Below are 23,704 nucleotides of genomic sequence, written 5' to 3' on the forward strand. Positions count from 1 at the left end.
GAGAGTCCCCCCACCCATGCCGGCGTGTCAACTGGTAGTGTCATTATGCAGGTCTTGCTTTGGCAACCACATTGTTGCAATTAATTTTCTGATTCTTATGCCAGGCTTAATTCTACTATAGATTCAATGGCAAGGGGCCAGCAACTCCAAAAAATTTACTTCCTGGATCAACCAAGAACTTACAACGAAATCACACTGCAGGGTGTGGGTGTCGTCAAGTGCTTTCCAACCAGAACATATCTACATCTGTCTCTGTGGACACTTTGCTTGCCTTGCATTTGATCATTGGCCTAGACTCCCCTAATAAGTTGGCAATATTGGAGATGAGATGTGCAAAATTGACACTTAAAACTGAATCTTCTCGCTCTATAACTTTGTGACATCACACGTGGCTGAGTGCTTTGCTTTTCCAATGGCCACCATTCTCAAGGTTGCTTTTCCCATTTCTTACCTCTAGGCCTCCTACGGATGGGTTACAGCTCTGTGACTCAGTCTGAAGGCATGCTCTCATAAAGTCGATTAAACAGCTAGGTCAGATAAGAAGGAGGAAATTTTTACTACTCCTTCATTCCCCCTTTCTTTTCTTTTTATCTGTGCATGTGCATGCACACGTGTATGTGGATGCATGTGCACGTGTGTATGGGGAACAGGAGGGAGTGGGTGTGCCCTCAACCACTTCTCCACATTCTTTGTTTTAGATTCTCTCACTGAATCTGGAGCTTGCTGATTCAATTAGATTTGGCATGCATGGAGCCCCGGGGGTCTCTCAGTGTCTGTCCCTGAGGCTCTCTAGAGCTGAGATTATAGGCATCCACCTGCACCTGCATTTTCATATGGATTTTGGGGATCTGAATTCAGGTCTTAAGACTTATACAACAAGCACTTTATGCTGAGACATCTCTCCAGCCTCTCTTTACACCTCTCAAACTCTTTTGATATGAGCAAATTATATATAATATATATATATATAATTATTATACATGATAAATATATAATATATATGAACTATATAGATTCTTGTTGAATCTTAATTCCCATAATGTTCCTTTGACACTCTTCTTATTTAACTAGAGATCTTATACAAACGTCAAAGTTCAGAGCTAGAAATGTAGTTGGTTGAGCACTTGCCTACCATGTACAGAGCCCCGAGTCAGGTCCCCTGCACTGCATAAGCTGGGTATTGTGGCATATGCTTGTAATCACAGCCCTGCAGAGGTAGAAGCGGGAGGATCAGAAACTCAAGGCCTGACTCTGCTACATAAGGATTTCAAGGTCAGCCTGGTCTATGTGAGTGAGGCCTATCTATTTTCTTCAAAGAAAATGATAATGCTAGTGAGAACCCTCATACTTCTGAGAACTCCAATTGCTACAACTTTTAGAAAAGATAACTTAACTGTGAATTAAAATCTTTAAACATTTAAATACCATTTGACTTGGCAATTTTATTTGTATCCACTAGCAACTATCCTAAGAAAAGAGGTAGAAAAATATTTATGTTCAGAAATTCTTATCTCTTGGGAAAAAAACTAAGTGCCAAACAATTGGAACTTTGTTAAATAAAGTTCAGTCTAATCATACAATAAAATACTATTTTGTCACTAAAATATATGTGGTAAATACATTTTAGCGACTTGAAAAGCTATTAGCAATATAATAAGTTTTCAAGGAAAAAGGATTGCTTTTTTAAATTGTATATCACGCATGGAAAACAGCAAAAAATATATAAGATGTTGACAATAATTTTGTTTAGCGGGGAAATTAGAGTTTTATTTTGCTTTCTATTGCTTGTCCGAGATTTATTTGATTACTTTTATTACTTGTGCTGTAGCATAGGCGTGTGTTTATACTGTGTGGGAGTATGTTCCATGTGTGTGTGGTGCCTTAGAGACCAGAAGAGGGCATCAGATCCTCTGGAGCAAGAGTTATAGGCAGTTGTGAGCCACCCAACATGTGTGCTTCCAACTCCAGTTGGGCCTTTGTAAGAGCAATGTGTGGTTGTTACAGCTAAGCATCTCACCAGCCCCACTCTGCCCATTTCTATTACTTCTTCTACTCTCTCTGTCATGACTGTGTGCTGTTTTTATAAAAATAAAAAAGCTAATTTCAATTAAAAATTAATTAACCTATAGTTTCACTCATAGGCAACCATATCAGTCATACCCACCATTTAAAAGGTAATAAAAAGAATCTGTCAGTTACATTACTTAACTTCACAACATTCTGACATGTATTATCAGAAAAGTAGAGCACATGAGAAGTATCTTCAAAGGAAAAGGAAACTCCCAATCCAGAACAATTCATAAGCTGTGGGAGAGGGGTCTGGGGAGAGGAGATTCTGATATTCTCTGCTAGTCATAGTTATGGATAACAGAATGATAATTCGTTTTTAGAAAATATTTTCTCTCTCTCGCTGTGTCCATATGTTCTGCCTGACTTGTGGGGTCAACTCTTACAGTCTCATGGACTTGCTAAGAGAGATAGATAAGGAAGTGGAGAGAGGCGGAGCCTGGCTCCATTCCAGAATGGAGTAAGAATGTATTCGCTTAGCTCCGTTTCAGCTCGGTGCTCAGGAGGGGCCCGCAGCTGATCCTAAGTTGTCTCTTGTAACACAGGCCCAGTGGACTAGTTTTATTTTATGGTTATGCTAAGAGAAAGGTCAGGAAGTGGAATTTAGATAGTGCAGAAGAGATGTGTAAAAAGCCCCTCACAGATTACAAAGTGCTTCCACATTTATAGTCCCACTGGGTCAGATGGCAGAAGATAGACTCCCCATGGATGACTGATTAGCTGGCCGTAGCCATGTGCAAACTAATACAAGTGGCCTGACTGGAACTCTTGGTATAGACTTTATTCAGGGAACTCTGTTGTCATTTGTCTGGCAATAGCTTCCTAGCTTCAAATCCTTTACAGACAAGCACAGTGCCTTATTTTGGGTCACTTTGCAACACTGTTACCAGCCATCTCCTCACTGATCTTAATAGTTGGTACAGGGGATACATTATAACACCAATACCTAACTAGAACAACTGAGAAGAGTCCTTCTTTTCTACTGATCTTTTCCAAACCCCACAGCTATGCAATTGTCATATAAAACCAAAATCATGTCCTGCCACATATAAAATCTGCGTTGCTTCCATGACATATACAGTAAACAATCACGTTCCTCATTGTACTTTGCTGCCAAGACATCAACTGCCCTAAAAGGGTCAAGGAAATGCTGGGAAAGTGTAGATAGTGGCCCTGGCTGGCACAGCAGCAGCCACGGCAGGTGCACAGCTGCATGCAGCTGTGTCTTATCACAGCTGCAAATCTAGCTTTAAAAAAAAAATTAAAAAGTCACCCAAACTTGTTGCATTTTTTTTTTCTGTCTGGATCAGAGACACTGGCTTTCCTGAAGTTTGGTGTTCCCAAGGCTTTTGTTAGAGGAAGGATACCAACAACTATCTGTCTACAGACGCTAAAATGCACACCAAGCAGGCCTTGCTCACAGAGGCGTCCATCCTGTTTCTATGTTTCAGCTGGCACTGTTTTTAAAAAGTGCTCTATTTTTTTTTTGCCTCCTCTACACTGTAATATCCCTTCTCTTCCAGGAAAACAGTCAATAATGTCATTAGTTAGAGAACGCAAGTGTAGCCGGTACCTCAGTCCTGAAGAGGAAGTTTTAGACACCAGGGATACTGTTTATGTCCCAACTCCTCATTTTTCTATTCTAACACCTTATTCTTTTCAAAAAGAAGTGTCAAGCTTTATTAAGTCAAACAGACATTTCCTCGGACATCAAGATCTATACAGTCTGGCCTTTCTCTGGAAGTCCCCGTTTAGAGAACCACTGGTGCTCACTGATATTTGCTCTTCATTGAGGCCCTGTTTTTGACTTTCCTTAGAACTCTGTTACCTCTTGGTTCCTATAAGTCTGTCTTTCACAGAAGAAAAGCAGGGCTTGGCCCCATGGAGCAGTGCTTGGCAAGCCGAGAGGCAGGAAACACAGAAGGGAATGAGTCTGTCAGACTCATTTTCTTCCATTGCAAATGCTTATTTCAGATTCGGGAGGAAGCGGAGTGCTCCTTTTCCATTTCCTAGTCTTTGGAAGCTACAAGCTGTATAAGGCTTAGAGAACGGTATTGTACCATGCACCGTACTCATCCAGTCGCCAATGGAGACTCTTAGAGAAATCCCATCCTACCAGAGGCGAACGCTTAACTCTCGGAGCCCTTGAACCATCTCTTAAGGTCGGTCTGGTCATAAGGAGTAACTGAGAGAAATGTCAAAGACTCAGCCTTATCCCAACCCTGCTCCCAAGGGGTTGGCTAGTCCCTAGCCCTGTCGCATAGCACCCCTGAAGCTCCAGCTCGGTCTGATATGATATGTATAGGTCTCCCGTTGGGGCTGGTCCCGAATCCACTTACTAAGTTCCTGAGACATACTGTGACTGGCCCCAGAATGGTGTTTCCCAAGCTAAGACTTAAGATAGACCTATTTTGGACATCAGTTCATTTCAGCCTTAAAGACATGGGCTTTTCTAATCCATACTCTGATTTCTATCACTTTTTTTTTTATATAACATCAAGTCATTCAGCTCCACAGTTTGTTTTCCTGTCCTGGCCATTAACAGAAACCATTTCTAAAGCCCGACAGAGACCATCAGAGAACAAACCAGAAAAATCCCATGGAAATTTTCCTACTAACCCTGACAGATGTGCACCCCTCACACTGTGGGAAACAAGTCCAAAACAGAAATTTAGCTACAAATTAGTTATTGATGATATTTGTAGACAGAAACCTTCAGCAAAAGCGAGACCTTGTGACATTTCACACAAATGACCCTGTAGTTGAGGACTTGATAAAGAAGCCAAACATTATAAGTAAATTAAGAATGGGAGGTTTCCAGGTCAGAGTGCCCAATCTGAGCACATTAGATTTGTCAAAGCTTTAAAAGATAAAAATTTGACTCATCATCTTTACTTATAGTTTAGAAATTTTTGAATTGTCCTATTGTTTGGGATCTACCGAGGACAGTCTACTAAGGTTTATATGCACAAATACATATCTTGATCACAGAAAGTTTATATATATATGTGTGTGTGTGTGTGTGTGTATACCATATATAAAAATATATAACACATATGTATTATTTATGCATATGTTTTATATATAACATATAAATAAACATATATATTTGTACATTCATTAATACATAGTTTTTATACGATACCTACCATGTTCTGGGAGAATTCCTGAGCTAATTAACTCTTCCATACGTTGGAATTTCTCTGTCTTGACGTCCATATACTATGACACACGTAACCTAACAGCCTATCGTAGTTGCATCGACTTAGATACATACAATCGCCATCATCATTTTAGAAGCCCAAAGTCAGCAGGCTATACAATTTTTTGATTGCTAGTTCAGTTTTTAACATCTGCTTTACTTATTTACTATGTCTATTAAGTAAGGCATAGCAATTATAACTAAGTTCAGCAAAATAACCTGCTCAGTTCCTCTTCAAGCCAGGAAAAATCAGCATCCAAAGAAGAAAAGATAAAGGAACACCGCAGAGCACACAGGAAGACAACCATTCCAGCTGGGCGGATATTTCCCCTGAAGTACACCATAGCCAAGCTAGGCCAAGTCGTATACTTTTTCATGCACAAAATTTATTGTATCAAATTTAAATTTGTTACAACTGCCATAGTCATTAAAGCAGTGATAACGAAAACGTAACTTGATATCTGATCTAATGAAACAGCAACCAACATTAGCTCACAGGCGCGTGAAGACCACCCCCACTGCCATGACTGGTGTCAGCTAAACCTCAGCCAGTTTGCCTTCTCCAGCCATTTTTAGCTAACTATGTGATTGTCACGATTAGAAAAATCTTGAAGTGTCTGAGTGAGGTGGTTCTGTCGGCCGTTCCCGACACTCTGCATTTGCTGCACTTAAAATAGACACTTGTACCAATGTCCTTTCTATTACCCAAAGGAGAAAAAAAAAATCACACACACACCAGTCCCTTTTCTTTCAGCTCACAGAGAAGCAACTCAATCCAAGGAGTGTTGAAACCTGAGTAGGTCACTGTATACCGCGATAAAATTCCCTAATCCCTGGGCCAAATCTCCCCAAGGGGGGCCTCCTCCTGATCCCCCACTTCCCAGGCTGACTTTTCCATTCCCTCTCTCCTTTCCCCTTTCATTTCCCCTACCTTCAAGCCTTGATATGCGATCCGAGGTGGGGGCTCAGGTTTCCGTTTTTACAGCTTAGGCCCCGCTAGCTGTATACATTCCTTTCTTTCTGCTGGGCAGTGATTACTTACCAGGGCTTAGTTTACACTGGTCCAGATGAAGGCAAATACAGCCAAGGAGCGGCACTGATATGAAACTGTACAAGGCTACATTGTGTTCTGGATGACATTTTGTTGCACACATTTTTATACAGGGCAACCAACTTATTATGTTACCCTATGCTTCAGTTCAGGAAGCTGAAGGGATAATAATATCAGGAGGGGTGGGGTGGGGATTGTTGGTATGGCTATTAATATTAAAATCAGAAAAATATTAATGAGTTTCAAAGTAAGTCTGTGACTTTGAGAAGCTACTTTAAACAAAGATTATTTTTGATGATGTTACTTTAAAATGCCTATAGGCCCACTAGACACTGGTATACACAGATATGACTGAAAAATTTTGCCAGATCTTTTCATTTTGTTCCAAACAGAGAGAAAAATGCCACAATTGAATTACATGCTGAAAAAAAATTCTCTTAATGCCCATAATGAAAGGAGGATTGAGGCTTCAAAAAGTAGAAGGCAATTTAGAGAAAGAAAAATATCATTTTTTAAAAAGAGGAAGTTCTGTGCATCCAGGTTAATCCCACACTTAGTCCTGCAGCATGGGCTGAAAACTGTGATTTTTTTTTCCCATTCGCACAATGTTGTTTTTGTTTCTTTCTCGCTAGTTCAGACAAACATCTGTTATACTGTAGAAGGACAACTATCTCCCAAACCACGGCGTGCCTGTAGCCAAAGCCAACAGCACCAGCCCCAAGCTTTGAGCACAGTCAGCCTTTATATCCAGCCGGGATACCATTTCACATGTTTTGATTAAAATTAGCTAATTTGTAATTCTAGAACCTAGGAAACTTCAAAGCTGCCATCCATATAGAGGGCGTTAGGCAGCATCTTAAAGGGCCAAAACTAGCTGTGGTCGCCTGGTGGCCTTCTCTGGTCGTCCCCCACTCTCCATTTAAAACCGACACGGAGAAGTAATGTAGAAACGCAAGACAGGAGGCAAGGGCCAGAACTGTAGAGCACACACTGCTTCGTGAACAGAAAATAACTTTTACAGATCTCTTTCTTTTCTTTTCTTTTTTTTTAAAACTGTCTATCATTAGAATCAATGGTGGTTTCTGTTACAGGGAATGGTATTAATTTCCAAGGCAAAGCTTCCTAACTTTCCCAGACGGATACCTCCTGCTTCCAGACACTAAATTCTTCACCACCACCACCTCCCAAAATAAAAGCCCTACTTCCAAAACGTAGACTACAAGTGAAACTCTCTCCGGAAAGAGCTAAAGCTAGGAACAGACACCTAGTTTCACAAACACATAAGACGTGTGTCTGTTTGCCCCCTCTAACCGTGGGCTTCATCTCAACACCCTCACCAAAGACGCTTGCTATAACCAAGAAGATGCCAAAAAAACCGCAATAACAATGAATTAGTCCCATACCATTTTAACCAGTTCTCTTTTCAAATACAAACTTAACCAAAGCTGATCAAGTTACCTAACTGTACTGAAGATTACATGCAGAAGTGGGGAACACCAAGAAACGCGAAAAACAGGCCTTATATATTTTTAATGCCATAGAAACAAATCTTTATACGTAAAGTGATTTCTTTTTCAAATTGAGAAACTCGATTTGAAATGCACACACAAGATAAAAATCCTCGCCCAGGCAAAACACACAACTTTAAGGAAAATAAAGAAGTGGGGGCAACGGGAAGAGTCCAGGCTGAGCCGTGTTCTTGGGCTTCAACGCGAACAGCTGGAGCGCCAGGAGGCTGCGCTCGCCACCTCTGGAGCACCGCTGGCCTGGCAGGGCGCCCGGCCTCGCAGAGAGGACTCGGGGCTGGCCTTCGCGAACAATGGGCAGGCGGCTGCGGAGGCCGCCCCTCAGACAGCTGGCTTTCAGCCGGGCTTGCCGGGTCTGCTAACTGCAAAGTGAGGCGTACAGAGGCGAGCGGGAGACCCGGGGCAGGGGCAGAGAGGAGCGGCTGGGGACAGCGAGGCGAGCCCGCTGGCTGCAGCGACCCTGACCCGCTCCTCTCCGGCCCAAGCCTCGGGCACTGACAGCTACACGAGCCGAGCCGCAGCTGGCGAGTTGGCGCAAAGCGGGATCACCGAGCCTGGGGATGGACCGGGAAGAGGGGTGGAATCCAGGTATCCCGGGTGTCCCGGCCCGGCGGCTCTTAACTTTGGAGGGGGCCCGGAGATTCATTTCCGAAAAAGGGAGAAAGACTACACCGACCGTCAGGAAAGCCACTGCACCGTGGTCACTCGCCACTGGGGTTCGGTGCCCTCGCCCGGAAACATCTGTACCAATCTAGGGTTTGTGAGGTTAAATAGTATGTCCCCCGCCCCCATCAGATCTGAGGCTGGCAGATTTCGGAGATGGAGCCCATGAGTTGGCCTCGGCTTTGCACCTGGAGGGGGAGCTGAGGCGTCCCGGGGACCCATCAGAAACTGACAAGCGCACCCCTGTCTCCCCCGCAGCCTACACAACAGCCCAAAGGGAACGGACGAAATAAAGAGCTCGGTCTCCCCGGCCCCCGAGTCCGAAAATACCTTCATCTCCTCGTTGATCTCCCTCTTCACGGGGTGAGCCGGTTTCCGGCTCCTTTTATTTTCCGGAGGTCTCCCTTCTTTCTCCATTTCTGCCATGTTTTTGTGTCTGGTTTCTGTGGAGATGAAATGGCTGCTGCCGCCGCCGGCGGTGGTGGCAGTGGCGGTGGCGGTGGCGGAGGTGGAGGTGGTGCTGATGGTGGCAACGCTGGCGGAGGTAGCGGTGCTGGCGGGTCCGGGGCCAGGAGGAGGGGGGCGGGGGGGGGGACAGGCGAGGGAGGAGCGGGGTCTCTTCTAGCGGCGGAGACCGTCAGTGGCCGTCACGGGGAAGGGTAGCCCGGGGAGTCTCGGGGATGCCGCCGCCGCCGCTCCTGCCGTCGCCGCCGCCGCTCCTGCCGCCGCCGCTGCCAGTGCCGCCGCCGCCGCTCCCGCTCCCGCAGCCGCCGGGCTGCATCCTCGGGGCCCGAAGGAGTCGTCAGCCATCTTCCTGCGCTCTGTCTGTCCGCATGGGCGAGAGGAGCGCCGGCCACGGCGGAGACAGCTGCTCTGGGCGTGCGTGCGTGGATCTGTGTGTGCGCCCGGGAGAGCGCGCCAGCCCCGGCGTCCTGCGCCTCCCGCGAGCCGAGCCACGGGCGGAGGGAGGGACTGAGCGGGGAGGGGTCCGAGGGAGGGGAGGCTGGTGGAGGGGGGGGGGACAAGGCCAGCCCCCCGCTTGCGAGCGGGCGTGGCTTCCCGGTCGCTGTAGACACGGATGCTGCGCGGCTCCGGGGGCTGCTCCTGGGCGGCGGACACCGGCCCTTCTCTTAGCAGCCACCACCTCCCCGCGACGACCCCTGCCTGCTCCCGAGCTCCGTGACGTGGGCTCCGGTGGGCTCGGAGTTAGCTTTTGAGGGTGACCTAGAGGCCGCTGAGGCAAAACGTATCGGGGGTGAAGGGTGGAGCGGTGAAAGAGCGCAGGGACCTGAAGACAGGGCGAGCACTCAGCCCCGGGCTTGCAGCGCCGGGAAGCAGAGGGAAACTGGAGCAGACCGGACCCACCGCTCAGGCTCCAGTGTCCTGCTCTGGGGGCCTCGGCAGACTGTGTGGAGGCTGCCTGTCCCTTAGAGGGGTCCCCAGCACAGCGCGCCGTCAGACTGTTTGCCAGGAAGCTTTCGGCTTCCTGAGAAGGACTTCGAAGTAGGACAACTCAGCCTTTAGCTCCCTGATTTTCTTTCTCTTTCTCTCTCCCTTCCCCCTCTGCCCCAAACGCAAGCTTATGCTCTGTTACAAAGTAGCATCTTTACCCGGTGACCCGGCTTGCACCCTCACCAGGCCCTGAGCTTAATGGGAAGGGTTGGGCTTAGTGGGTACTGCTGTGCGCTCAGGATCCCGCGCGGGATCTGTCCCTCCAGAACCCCACGCCCTCGCCACGCATGGCAGGACCCTCTCCTCTCCACCCAGTTCCACACTCTTCCACCAGACTGGCATCTGCCGGTTCCAAAGCCCTCCATGCGCTCACGTGTTTCCTCATGGGCCGCCTCTGTCCACGCCCTGGACCAAGGTCGGCCGTGCCTGTCCCTGTCTTTTGGGTTGGGGTATTGGCATGAACCGTTTGATGAGGCTCCAGAGACAACACACAGCTCTGAAAAGCTCCTACACACGCTGCAAAGGGACGACACCTAGACGTTCCCAGCTCAGCTTTCCCGCGCAGCTCCACTTTGTAATTACCTGACACAATGTGATATGGGGGTGTCCATTGTTCCCCGGCTTGTTATTACGGAGTGTTCATTATGACGGTGGTGGAATTTAAAATTACACATTTTTAAGTACTTAAGAGATAGAATGAATTCGGTGTGGGGGTATGAGTAAGCTTTTCATTAAAATCTCAGTTCGGCCTATCAAATGGGGTTCATTCTGAGTATTGCCTTGCCTAATTTGCATTTTGGCATTGTTTTGTCTCTTCAGCGTCAAATTAAAGATATCTGGGAGCATACTCTGCAGGGCTGAACAGCTCTAAGAGGCCTGTTTTGCATTTTAGCATATTGTGTTTCCATACACACCGAATTCCAAATATTTGGGAGAGTACCCTGGAAAACAACTTCTTGCATCTTCTCTTTCCTGTGCTGAGGGTGCGAGAGGAAGCAGTACCTGGCTATTTCTAGTGCCTGTCTATCCCAAGCTATCCAGGCTTGTGGGAACTACTAAGAGTCAGCTTTGCCTTTTACGGGTGGTAGAGAAAGGCCAGGGGGTCGTGGGTAATAACGGCTGTATCCATAACAAAGTTTAAAGGAATTAAGAAAGGGGATAGATGGAAACCGAGCGAACGTGTACCCAGCTTAAGAGCCCCAAGTCCTCTCGCTGGGTCTCCAGTTCTGCTGTAGACCTTGGAAAACCTCCAGCGACCCAATAGTTAAGGAGGCTGAGAGAAGCACAGACTCCTCCCAGCTCACTAAGGAGTGTAGCATATGGTTACACTATAGACAGAGGCTGTCTCCATCATACTATTGCTGGTAGAAGAAAGGAGGAAGCGGTTGTGGTTTTTAGAAATCACAAGTTCACCCAGACAATATGTAGACCACAACAGGTCTGTTCTTTCTGTTCTGTCCTCTTGGTGTTTAGCTTTTAAAAAAAAGGTGGTAGGAAGACTTTCCCCCCTTACTTTATAAAACTACAGACGCATGTTGTAAAATAAACTATGCAATAAGGAGCCTTTGTCTCTTGGAAACATATTTACATCTTCTCTGTTTCCTTTGGGGCCAGAGCTGTCACAATTGACTCACTGTTGTTGAGCTGATATCAAGTAACAAGTTGTATACCCCCTGTCTTAGATACAGTTTCACAAGTTAAGAAACAAGTAAACAGAAAAGGTAAACTATAGCCCAGATTTATATTTAGAAGCAGCTGCACTTCTTTCAAAGGGAGTAACTTTAAAGAAACAGCCCAGGGGGGGTCAATCAAACTAGCTACATTGATGGGCCACCTGTTCCTTCCTTCCCTCTACAAGACTGAGGTAAGACGATTGGGCCAGAACCCATGAAGCAGATCTTTACTGACAATGGAAACTCAGAATGTAGGTCTGAGAAAAACCGTTAACCTGACCTGAACTTTGGAACTGTTATTGCTACATGCTCGGGAATCTGTGTTTTCCCAAGTATACCACAGAAAGCAGTCAGTTCACCAAGAGCTGATGCTTTATTCGCTTAGAATCTTGAGTCAGATCATGGTCCTTGGATAACTTCTTTGCTAACGTGTAACTGTGGGTGGAAACAATAACATAAATATGTTTCTGAAGACTCCTTCCTTCTTCCACTGGACACAGCGCCCAAGCCTCCTGGTATACAATTAGTCCCCATTTCCCTCCGCCATTAGCTCTGCCAATCACCAAGATAGGCACAGAGCCAATCTTTTGTTTATTCCTTAGCTACCTTTTTGTGTTCTCCCTTCTTTAGAGTTCTTCTTGATCTTAATCTGGGCCTGCTTCACCTGGAAAACACATCAGAGACCAGATGGGAAGACCCCGGAGTGGTCTTCTATGACTGTGTTTGCTATCACCTAGAATTGATTAGTGTATCCTAAAACCATCTTGAAATGTTTTTCTGTGTAGTATTTGAAATGAGCATTCGTCTTGAACAAGTTCTATGCTCTAGCTAAAGGTGAGGATTAAAATATAATTATGGTGTTGAACACGTGATAGGAATTAGCTCACTTAATATTCATAGCATCCTATGAAGCTGCTTTTGTTATCTCCAAATCACATAAGGAAGCAGAATCTTATGCAAGTTGCTAAGAAGTACTGGGACGTGGACTTACAACTTCCTGTCCAATTCCAGCTCTGGGGTTTTTAATTTTATGCTAATCTGATTTGCTAAATTCCTATAACAATCTACATTTACCTTATCTAAGGCCCATATTTTCACAGATTAAAATACATTTTTACCTTGAATTCCTGCTTCTTTAAGTGGTATCTATTTCTTGCCAATGGTACATAATCTAACATCATATTCACCAATCATGGAGACATTAGATTTCCTTGAATTACGCAGAAGCAACCATTCTTAAAAAATCCCAGAGGTGCCGGGCGGTGGTGGCAGGCACTTCGGAGGCAGAGGCAGGCAGGTTTCTGAGTTCGAAGCCAGCCTGGTCTTCAGAGTGAGTTCAAGAACAGTCAGGGCTACACAGAGAAACCCTGTCTTGGAAGAAAAGAAAAGAAAAGAAAAGAAAAGAAAAGAAAAGAAAAGAAAAGAAAAGAAAAGAAAAAGAAAAAAGAAAATCCCAGAGGCTTAAAACAAAAAAGATTTGTATTTCTAGCTCTAACAAAGTCAGTTAAGGATTATTGTGAATCTCTTTAGCAGTTATCCTCCATGTGATGGCTTTGGGGTGTACACCACATGTACACTGTAGGGAAGATGGAGGTTTGGGGAACTTCCAGGACAGGGACATATACATTGCCTAGAATTAGTCATATCGATCTGACCAACCCATCGGGGAGCTAGGAAGTTTAATCCTTCCAAGTCCTCCAAAGGATAGGAGGAATAGAGGCAAATATTTAGTCTTGGTATCACAAACACATCTTCAGCTCATTGAAATGTAGTTGTTAGGGTCTGCCAGAGTAAACATCAAGACCAAATGTCCGATGACTGGTCTTTTTGATTTAAATATACTTCAGAATTCACGATTATGTTTAACTGAAAAGAACAAAATTCTAGAGTGAAATTCAAGAAGAGCTTCTAGAAACCACACAGTTCTGGTTGGTGTGGGGCTTCGACCATGCCAAGAGGCATTCTTGGCAGCTGTGGCCTCCTGGAATCACACAGAAACTGCCCCGGGGCCTCCTGTGCATCTGCTTCTCAGTGGGTTTTGTTGTAGTTCTTGTTTGCTTTTTGCTTTTGTTTCGTTTTTCCTGAGAATGGGTACCTGTCTAGGTTTATTGTTTATTTATTCATTAACTCAATAAATATGTGTTATTTACTGCACTGTTCTGTCTGAGTGCTTGGCAGCAGCAAACATAACTGACAGGTTCTCAGATATCACAATGCATTTGGTTTTTGTGTTGTTTTGTGATAATCTTGCTTTGTAGCCTAGGCTAGCCTTAGACTTAAGATTCCTTAGAGCCTCCCTGGAGCTAGGATTATAAGGGTGTAACATCATACACATCCCAGCTTCACAAACTTTAGAATCTGAAAGAAAAGCAACAACCAAATAACCAAGCAAATGGTGTCGTTTTATTGGATGGTTGGTTAATTAATTACTTTTTATAATTTATTTACTTTTTTTTTTATATGTATTGCCATGAGGGTATCAGATCTCCTAGAACTGGAGTTACAGATAGTTGTGAGTTACCATGTGGGTGCTGGGAATTGAACATGGGTCCTCTGCAAAAAGCAGCTAGTGCTCTTAATTGATGAGCCAGCTCTCCAGCCCAGTTTTTTTTTTCAACCCAGTTATTTTTGAGACAGGATTTTTGGTAGCTCAGGCTAGCTTAAAATTAACTATGTCACCTAAATTATCCTCTAACCGTAGCAATCCTCCTACATCAGGTACTTAGGTGCAAAAAGTTGTAAGTCAACTTTAGCTAAAGCACAAAACCTCTGTGTGGAACGTTTTGACTTGTAACAGGGGGAAAAATGAGAAGGAATGATCCGTGCAGTGAGCCCAGAACCCAGGAGGAAAGTGTTGAGTGAGAATTTTCAAGGAGCTGAAGGACGGGAGCTCACAGCAGGGCTGAGGACTCGAGGTGTGGAGCCAGACAGAGACAATGAGGACAGTACTTCAGAGGTGCGAGAGAGCAATCCAAAGCGAGATGGTAGTGAGGCTGCAGACCGTGGTAAAAGAAGGACATCTGGGAGGCAGGGTGGATGGATAGTTGTCTGCTAGAAAGGCATTCTGCCATGCCTGGGAAGACCAGGTTCCTTCTGTTTCTACTTTGTGTCTGTAGGGTACCTGGCCATAAGCACAGGCACTAAACGCCATAAGAACCCAAATGGTCACACCATTGAGTGAAGACCTTCTTCCTGCTGCCGCAGGAAGGCTGCATCTCCTTGGCCACGCCAGGTGAAGAGCACTCCCTAGGCAGAAGACAAGGGGTGGGCTTCCCTTCTTCACTGGCATGTAAGAAGGTCCTCATCTGGGATCAGCCCTGTGCAAACTTGCTGTACTTTACAGTAGGATGAGGGGGCCTCGTCTTTCTGACAGCGGAAGGGCCTTGAATAGGTCATCCCAGTTTACCGGTCAGTTCTTCATTTGTGAACTGAACATTGCAATCCATACTTCAAAATATTGCCGTTGATGCCCACCAATTCAATGACTTGGGAGTAATCCACAGCTTTCCGCATGCAAAATTGCATAATTCACTCTTCTAAAGACCATTTCACTAAGGTCTCCAGTTTATCTGTACATACTAATACAGTTATATGACAACCAAAAGAAACTGACACGTGAGAAACAACTGTCTAGGGAATAAAAACATCCTTCATTTCCAAATTAATGCAAAATAGTGTCCCTCTGGATAAACCTATTAATTTTAATTTGCAAAGGTGAGAATATAAGATATACTTTTAGAAATATTATAGTTGTACCCATCCGAGATAAGCATGCCAGAATCTATAAACTCAAGGACAAAGTGATTTTGAGTTATAATTTTTAATTCTTCCTCGTCAATGCAGAAATCAAAGCCCAGTATTTATTTACTCCAAATGTCTCTATGCAAAATAATAACAATAATAAATAATAAATAATAATAATGTTAGTTAAGCTCGGCTATCAAAGCACACAACTGAATATATGGCTTTATGTGTCGTAAGCACGGGGAGACAATGAAGCCCACCCAAACGAGAACAAAGGCTATTTATTTAGAGCAACGGAGCCAGCCACCATCCTTTGGACTTGGCAGAGAGGCAAAGGCAGGCGAGAGAGTGGGAAGGCTTCACAGTGGAAAGAGGAGAAAAGAGAAAGGCTCCAGGTGCGCTCTGATCGGAGGCTTGCACAAGGGAAGGCTGCAGGCAAGCTAACGGAAGAACTGGCTGAGCGGAAGCGAGGTGTACTGTGCGATCACTTTAGAGAGCATATTTGGCTTTTTCTGGTTTGCTATGAGCTAGAAGGGAATGGGTAAGGAGCTGGAAAGCCGCCAGGCATTGACCACGTCTGAACCTTTCTGCTGGCAGCCAGAGAGAGTGGCTTGGCTGCTCTGGGTTTTGCTGCCGTCTGTCAGTCTGAGTCCTATTGCAATGTGTGGGCTGGCCACTGTCCACTCGTCGATCCCTCCAGTCATTAATTAGAAAATGAAGTAAGTTTGAAAATCAAGGAGAAACTAGATCAAAGACGAGGTGTAAGGCAGCTCCCATCTGTGGTGAAATAACGTTTCACTATGTTGAGGAGTGTTTTGTTTGTCTCTGCTATTTCTTTTATATCCCAGGTATCCTTTCATTCAAATCAGGCTTTTGCATGTATGGCTTCAGGAGAAGGCTAGTATACAGGAAATCCATAGATCAACATGTTGGAGGAGGTGTGGCCTTGTTGGAGGAGGTGTGGCCTTGTTGGAGGAGGTGTGGCCTTGTTGGAGGAGGTGTGGCCTTGTTGGAGGAGGTGTGGCCTTGTTGGAGGAAGTGTATCACTTTTAGCATAGGCTTTGAGATCCTTCTCCTAGCTGCCTGTGACTTTCAAGTTTTTTGATTGGTTGGTTGGTTGGGTTTTTGGGGGTGGGTGATGAGACAGGGTTCCTCTGATTAGCCTTGGCTGTATTGAAACTTTCCCTGTAGACCAGGCTGGTCTCAAACTCACTGAGGTCTGCCTATCTTTGCCTCCCAAGTGTTGGGATTGAAAGTGTGTGCCACCGCTGCCCAGCGACTTTAAATTTTTAAAATGGGCTTGTGAAATCTAAGTAATAGCAGCAGTTAGGAGAAAAAACTATTTTTGTTTAAGTCTGAAAACCCTGGCTTTTGAGTATAAGGACTCTGTGGTATGAAAGATTATGACTATAAAGTCTGTGTGAAATTGACATTTACAACAAAGAGAAACCAAGGTGTGATGGTTTGAGTAGCTTAGGGCCTATGGTGGTTTGACCTTGGCCCAGGGAGTGGCCTTGTTGGAGGGGGTGTGGCCTTGTTGGAGGAGGTGTGGCCTTGTTGGAGGAGGTGTGGCCTTGTTGGAGGAGGTGTGGCCTTGTTGGAGGAGGTGTGGCCTTGTTGGAGGAGGTGTGGCCTTGTTGGAGGAAGTGTGTCACTTTTAGCATAGGCTTTGAGATCCTTCTCCTAGCTGCCTGGAAGCCAGTCTTCTCCTGGATGCCTTCAGATCAAGGTGTAGAACTCTCAGCTCCTTCTCCAGCACCATGTCTGCCTGGATGCTGCCATGCTTCCTGCTATAATGATAATGGACTAAACCTCTGAGACTGTAAGCCAGCCTCCATTAAATGTTTGCCTTTACAAGAGTTGTGTTGGTCATGTATGTCATCTCTTCACAGCAATAGAAACCCTAAGACACAAGGAGTCTTTCCAATTCAGAAAGAGATCACAGCTCCCTATGTTTGGGAAAAAGCAGTTAGTAGATAAGAAGTGGAGGACAGATATTGGAGAGTTTGTCACTGTATGTTCCTAGCTGGGTCCCAGTGCTTGAGCAAGAGGGAAAGAGCACATGAAACATTTGCCAAGTCTAAAGGACTCTGAAGGTAGGAGAAAAAGAACAGATGTGACTCACACCTTCCTTCCAAGATGGAACCCACAACAGAAGCTAGCCATAGAGAATGCACCAGTCCAACAGCGTCCAGGCAGGCACGCAGGGCTGAGCGTGGAGATATAAGGAGCCTGGCCAGAAGGTCCAGGGTGACTATACATCTTCTCCATCCACCGTGGTTCATGTGTGACTGAGAATGAGACAAGTAGGACTCTGAGACATTGTAGAATTTTTGTAATCTTTATCCAAAGTATTTAGCTGGAGATTCAGAGGATTCTCCCACCTCGGTGTATAAAGAACGTCACGGCTAAGGAGCAAATGCCACCCACTCTTCAGATCAGCCTGGTGAGGAAAGCAGGAAAGACAGCCCATGTCCCTGAGGTCGTCTGGAGGAGACTTTGCTTCCACCTCTTCGTGTCAGCATTATGAAATAGATTGATTCTGATCAATCACAATCTTTTTGTGAAAAAACAAAAAGGTCCTATTTAGCAAATGCTTGTGGGTTTTACATCAACGTAGCTTACATGTTTATTTACTCTACGACTCAAATTTGTCTTTATCAGTTTGAAAAACAGAGTTTTCCATCTCCTTAAGTAAATTTGTACAGCATTATTTGTCTCATTGTTTTCTATATAAATAGAAATGAAAATAGCTTATGGCTCCAAAAAAATCATAAGACCCATTGAAACACAAAATATTGTTAACCAGAAGTTAATTGAGATTTTATGGATCTGTTATGAGTCTAAGAAAAGCAAATTTCTTAACACATAATATTTGGGCTATCTTAAAGGACAGTCTTATCCTTTAAAAGGTGACTGAAAATGCCAACATACATGGTAATATAGGCCTTTAAATCCCAGGCAGTGGCAGTGGCACATGGATCTCTGTGAGGGTTTGAAGCCAGCCTGGTCTAAAGAGATCTGGTCTCAAAGAAAGAAAGGAAGAAAGAAAGAAAGAAAGAAAGAAAGAAAGAAAGAAAGAAAGAAAGAAAGAAAGAAAGAAAGAAAGAAAGAAAGAGAGAGAGAGAGAGAGAAAGAGAGAGAGAGAAAGAGAGAGAGAGAAAGAAAGGAAGGAAGGAAGAGAAGAGAAGAGAAAAAAGAAAAGAAAAGAAAAGGAAAGAAAAGCTTGGGTTAGAGGGATGGCTTGGTGGTTAAGCAAGCATGTTGCTCTTCCAGAGGACCCAAGCTCCGTTGAGATCCTTCTCCTAGCTGCCTGGAAGTCGGTCTTCTCCTGGATGCCTTCAGATCAAGGTATAGGACTCTCAGCTCACATCTGGCTCACCTACATCAGCTACATCTAGAAGCTCACAACTGGCTCCAAGAAGATCCGGTTCATGCACATATACACACATGCACATATACACACATGCACATATACACACATGCACATATACACATAATGAAAAATAATAAAGTAAAACCTTTTAACAATAAATACAACAATCAAGACGAATTTATGCACATGACATTGTTAATTAATCAAAAGGTTTAAAGGTCTGGTAAATATAAATAATTACCTTGATATCTCAATTATCTTTAAGTTCCTTTTCCTTCCCTGATGCCATTCGTTGATAAAACAAAACCTCCTCACGTTTGCTCCTTCCCTGCCTTCCTGTTTGATTTTGATATAGAGTCTTGCTATATAGCAATAGCGCCCCCCCCCCCAGATCTGTTACTATGTAGCATATCTTAGTTAGGGTTTCCATTTCTGTGAAGAGTCACCATGACCAAGGCAACTCTTAAAAAGGACAATGTTTAATTGGGGCTGGCTTATAGGTTCAGAGGTTCAATCCTTTATCATCATGGTAGGAACCACGGCAGCATCCAGGCAGACATGGTGCTGGAGAAGCAGCTAAGAGTTCTACATCTTGATCTGAAGGCAGCCAGACTGTCTTCTGCAGGCAGCCAGGAAGAGGGTCTCTGTTCTGCACTGAGTAGACCTTGGATATAGAACCTCAAAGCCCACCCCCATGGTGACTCACTTCATCCAACAAGGCCTTACCTCCTAATGGTGCCACTTTCCATGGGCCAAGTATATTTAAACCACCCTATAGCCTAAGCTATCCTTGAACTCTGGAGAATTCTCCTTCCTCATCCTCCTGAGTTCTGAGGTGCCAGACATGAACCAATGAAAAGCAGTCTTAAAAAATGTTTATTTACAGGCCAGAGGGACGGCTCAGATGTTAAGAGCACTGGCTGTTCTTCCAGAGGTCCTGAGTTTGTTTCCCAGCACCACATGGTGCCTCACAACTATCTATGATGGGATCTGATGGGCTCTTCCAGTGTGCAAGTATACATACGGATAGAGTACTCATATGCATAAAATAAATAAGTCTTTTAAAAAATATTTCCTTACTCACACCATAGGAAAGAAAAGGAGATCTGAGCAAACTCCATCTTGCTGACTCCCCGAGAGTCAGCTGACCCCCCCCCAGTCAGCTGACACCACCCCGCCCCCCCCCCAGTCAGCTGACCCATATCACACTGCTATTCTTCCGTGCTCAGACATTTCAACATGCTTGGAGTGGAAATCAAGCTCATGGATGTGTTAAATAATTATAATTTCATCGTTGTTCTAATTTTTGCATGGTTGTTATGGAAACTAAATCATCCATAACAAAATACTCAGCACTTCAAAAGTAACATACTATATTTTAATATTTCCCAATCAAACATGGTATTCAGTAAACAGTTGCAAAGGACAGAGATCCGTTTTGACCTACCTCCTTTGAGAAACATTATGTGAAGCAAGAAACATTTTTCTACCACAGAAGATTTGTCTTCAGTGTGTTCTCGGGCCATATGTTGTCTTTTTATTATACGCTAGAGGGAAAATGTTGAGTGGAAAAGACTCCCAAATTTTAAGTATGAGACTATATTATACATTTCTGTAGTGAAAAAAAATCATCAAAAACTAAATAGATAAGTTAAAGATTCAATAGAGAGTCTTGGGATAGCAACTGTATGCTTGCTGTTGTTTAATTCCATTACAGCTACTAAATTCGTATATCAGATGTTAAGGAAGAATTCTTGTCTCAATATTTTTTTAAAGTCAGGTCTCACTTTCTAGTTCCAGATGGGCTCGAACTCACAGAGATCTTACCTGTCAAGCCTTCTCACAGGCCCAAGAAGACTACCTCCTAATGATTTATAGTACTATAGAATAACCATGGTTGGCAACAATTATTTATTTAAACATTTCAAATACCTATTGCAGAGAATTTTGATTGTCTCCAATGCAAAAAGTGATAAATATGAAATGATAAACATACAAGTTAATAGATATGCCATTTCTCACAGTTTGCCAATTAAACACTATATACATATACTGAAATGTCACACTGAACCCCATAAATATGTGTCAATTAAAATGTAACAATTTAAGCTGGGTGTGGTGGAACATGCCTTTAATCTCAGTACACAGAAGGCAAGGGTAGGCAGAGGCCAATGTGGGCTACAGAGCAAGTGCCAAGAGAGCCAGGGCTACAGACACAGTAAGAACCTCCCTCCCTCCCTCCTTCCCTCCCTCCCCCCCTATCTTTCTCTGTCTCTGCCTTTCTCTGTCTCTCTGTGTGTCTCTCTCTGTCTCTCTCTCTCTCTGTGTGTATGTGTGTCTGCATTTTTGGCGTTCTGTCTCCATATGTGTGTTACATAATTTTATTTTTAAAAGAAATATATGTGTACATATATGTACACACACACAGGCACATATGTTTATTTTAATGGGAAGGGAGTGGGGAACTCAGGAAATTCGAGAGCAGGGAAAGGGGCTCAGGAGACCAGGCCACAGGAAGACTTCATCTAAGACTTAATTCTGCAGCTCCCTAGAAACCAGCACAACACACTACACCATCTCACAAGCTGCCCTAAATGTTCTCTTTCCATCTTTTTTTTTAAAGATTTATTTATTATTATATGTAAGTACATTGTAGCAGTCTTGAGACACCCCAGAAGAGGGTGTCAGATCTCATTACGGATGGTTGTGAGCCACCATGTGGTTGCTGGGATTTGAACTTGGGACCTTCAGAAAAGCAGTCAGTGCTCTTAACCGCTGAGCCATCTCTCCAGCCCCTCTCTTTCCATCTTAAGGGGCAAGACGCAGAAGGTCAAACCATCCAAGAATCGGTTCCATGTGCCACTATGTGAGGAGAATGAGACTCAGATCCATCGGCTTCTAGAATGGAAAGGAGGGTTCCCAGATCCAAACTAGACCAGACCCAATGCCAAGTGACCCGCAAAGATCATGACAATTTCCTCCCTGTGGCCATTTTGTAGCAGATCATTCCATTAAGGAAGGAAATGTGGGTCTGTGGAATAATTCTTCAAAGTCAGGCAAAGGTTAAATTATGCAAACATTAAATATTGCAAATCAAAACCTTACTGACCTAGAAATTCATACAAATAGATATATTTGCAACCTCTAAATGCAAACTTTAAAAGGCAAATTGGGTAACCCATATGCTAAGCATCAATTAATTAGGATGCTTAAGGAGTGAAACGCTCTTATTAGCCTAAGTTTCTGACTGGCTGTGATTAAGCCCTTAAAAAGACACATGGACCCATATATTTCAGTTCTTGCCACTGAAATTCCTAATCACATATTTGAATTGTGAGACTGTTTTGCAGTGCTCCAGAACTGTTGATGCCACCCTGTGGGGTTGTAAAGTGTGGCAGATGTGGGCTGGTCTAAGTGTGTCCAGGTCCCAGGGTGTGTGCTCATACATGAATGTTAACTATGCTTCTGGTAGGAGCTTATCTTTGGTCTTTCACTGTGTAAACAGCAGATAAAGTGGTGGATTTATTTCATTTAAACATGCATTTGATAGGCATTCATTGAGATGTATAGACTTTGGGACTGATTAATTTGGGTATGTGATGTTTTTTTATAATAGAGTTTTAATTAAAACAAAATAAAGCTAGACATAGTGATACAGGCTTTTAATCCCAGTCCGTGTGAGGCAGAGGCAATCATGTTTGTGTGAGTTTGAAGCCAGCCTGGTCTACATAGTGAGTTCTGGTATACCCAGGGCTAAGTAGAGAGACCTGCATAGAGATAAAATAAAACAGAATAAAGAGAAAGAAAACAAGCATTGTTCTGAGAGCCTGCTAAACACAAGCACATTAGTAAGCACCTTGGACATAAAAATAATAAGTGTTTTAATAATACTCTAATTAGGTATTCTTTCAAATTCTCATATATATATATATATATATATATATATATATATATATATATACACACACACACAATATATTTTGAGCATATCGGTCCCTCATTTGTTCCTTCAACACACCCTAGGACTTGTGTGTTCAATTTTTAAATTTTTTTCCTTAGTTACTAACTGTCTTAAGGTTTTACTGTTGTGAACAGGATACCATGACCAAGGCAAGTCTTAATAAGGACAACATTTAATTGGGGATATCTGACAGGTTCAGAGGTTCAGTCCATTATCATCAAGGTGGGAGCATGGCAGCATTCAGGCAGGCATGGTGCAGGAGGAGTTGAGAGTTCTACACCTCGTTCTGAAGGCAAACAGGAGAATATTTGACTTCCAGGCTGCTAGGATGATGGTATTGAACTCCACACCAACAGTGACACACGTACTCCCACAATGTCACACCTCCTAATAGTGCCACTCCCTGGACCAAGCATATTCAAACCACTACACTCACTTCATATCCACATTGCAGATCATTTTAGCTCCCCTCCCTCCTCTCCTCCCAATCCCACCTTTACATCCCCTCCCCTATCCCCCCTTCCTCTTCTCCTTCGAGAAGGGAAGTCCCCCAAGGGTATTAGCACATCAAGTTACAGCAGAACTAAATGCAACCTCTCCCACTGAGATGAGATGAAGCAGCCCAACTAGAGGAAAGGAATTCAAAAGGAGGCCATAGAGTGAGAGTCAGTACCCCCCCCCCACGTCTCTACTTGTTAGGAGACCCACATGGAGACCATGTTGCACATTTGCTACATAGGTGGGGGACTGGGGGCGAGGCCGGGTCCAGCCATGCATGCTCTTTGGTTGTGGTTCAGTTTCTGTGAGCCCCAGGAGCCCAGATCTTGTGTTGTCCTCGACCCCTCTATCTCCCTCAATCCTTCTCCCAAGTCTTCCTCAAGAGTCCCTGATCTCTGCCTCATGTTTGGCTGTGGGTCTCTGCCTCTGTTTCCATCAGCTACTGAACAGAGCCTCACAAAGAACAAAGATGCTAGGCTCCTGTCTGCACG

General features: G+C 44.1%; 1 protein-coding gene across 2 annotated transcripts in view; it reads right to left on the minus strand.

The window, feature by feature from the left end:
- Positions 1-8,935, minus strand: part of Sobp (sine oculis binding protein homolog) — a 175,602-nt gene extending 166,667 nt beyond the window's left edge. For both annotated transcript variants that reach the window (XM_052164204.1, XM_052164202.1), the window contains exon 1: positions 8,840-8,935. In XM_052164204.1, the coding sequence (XP_052020164.1) occupies positions 8,840-8,935 (96 nt within the window). The remainder of the gene's footprint in view (positions 1-8,839) is intronic.
- Positions 8,936-23,704: the final 14,769 nt, after the last annotated feature.

This window comes from Apodemus sylvaticus, chromosome 19 (assembly GCF_947179515.1).
Source record: "Apodemus sylvaticus chromosome 19, mApoSyl1.1, whole genome shotgun sequence".
NCBI classification, from domain to species: domain Eukaryota; kingdom Metazoa; phylum Chordata; class Mammalia; order Rodentia; family Muridae; genus Apodemus; species Apodemus sylvaticus.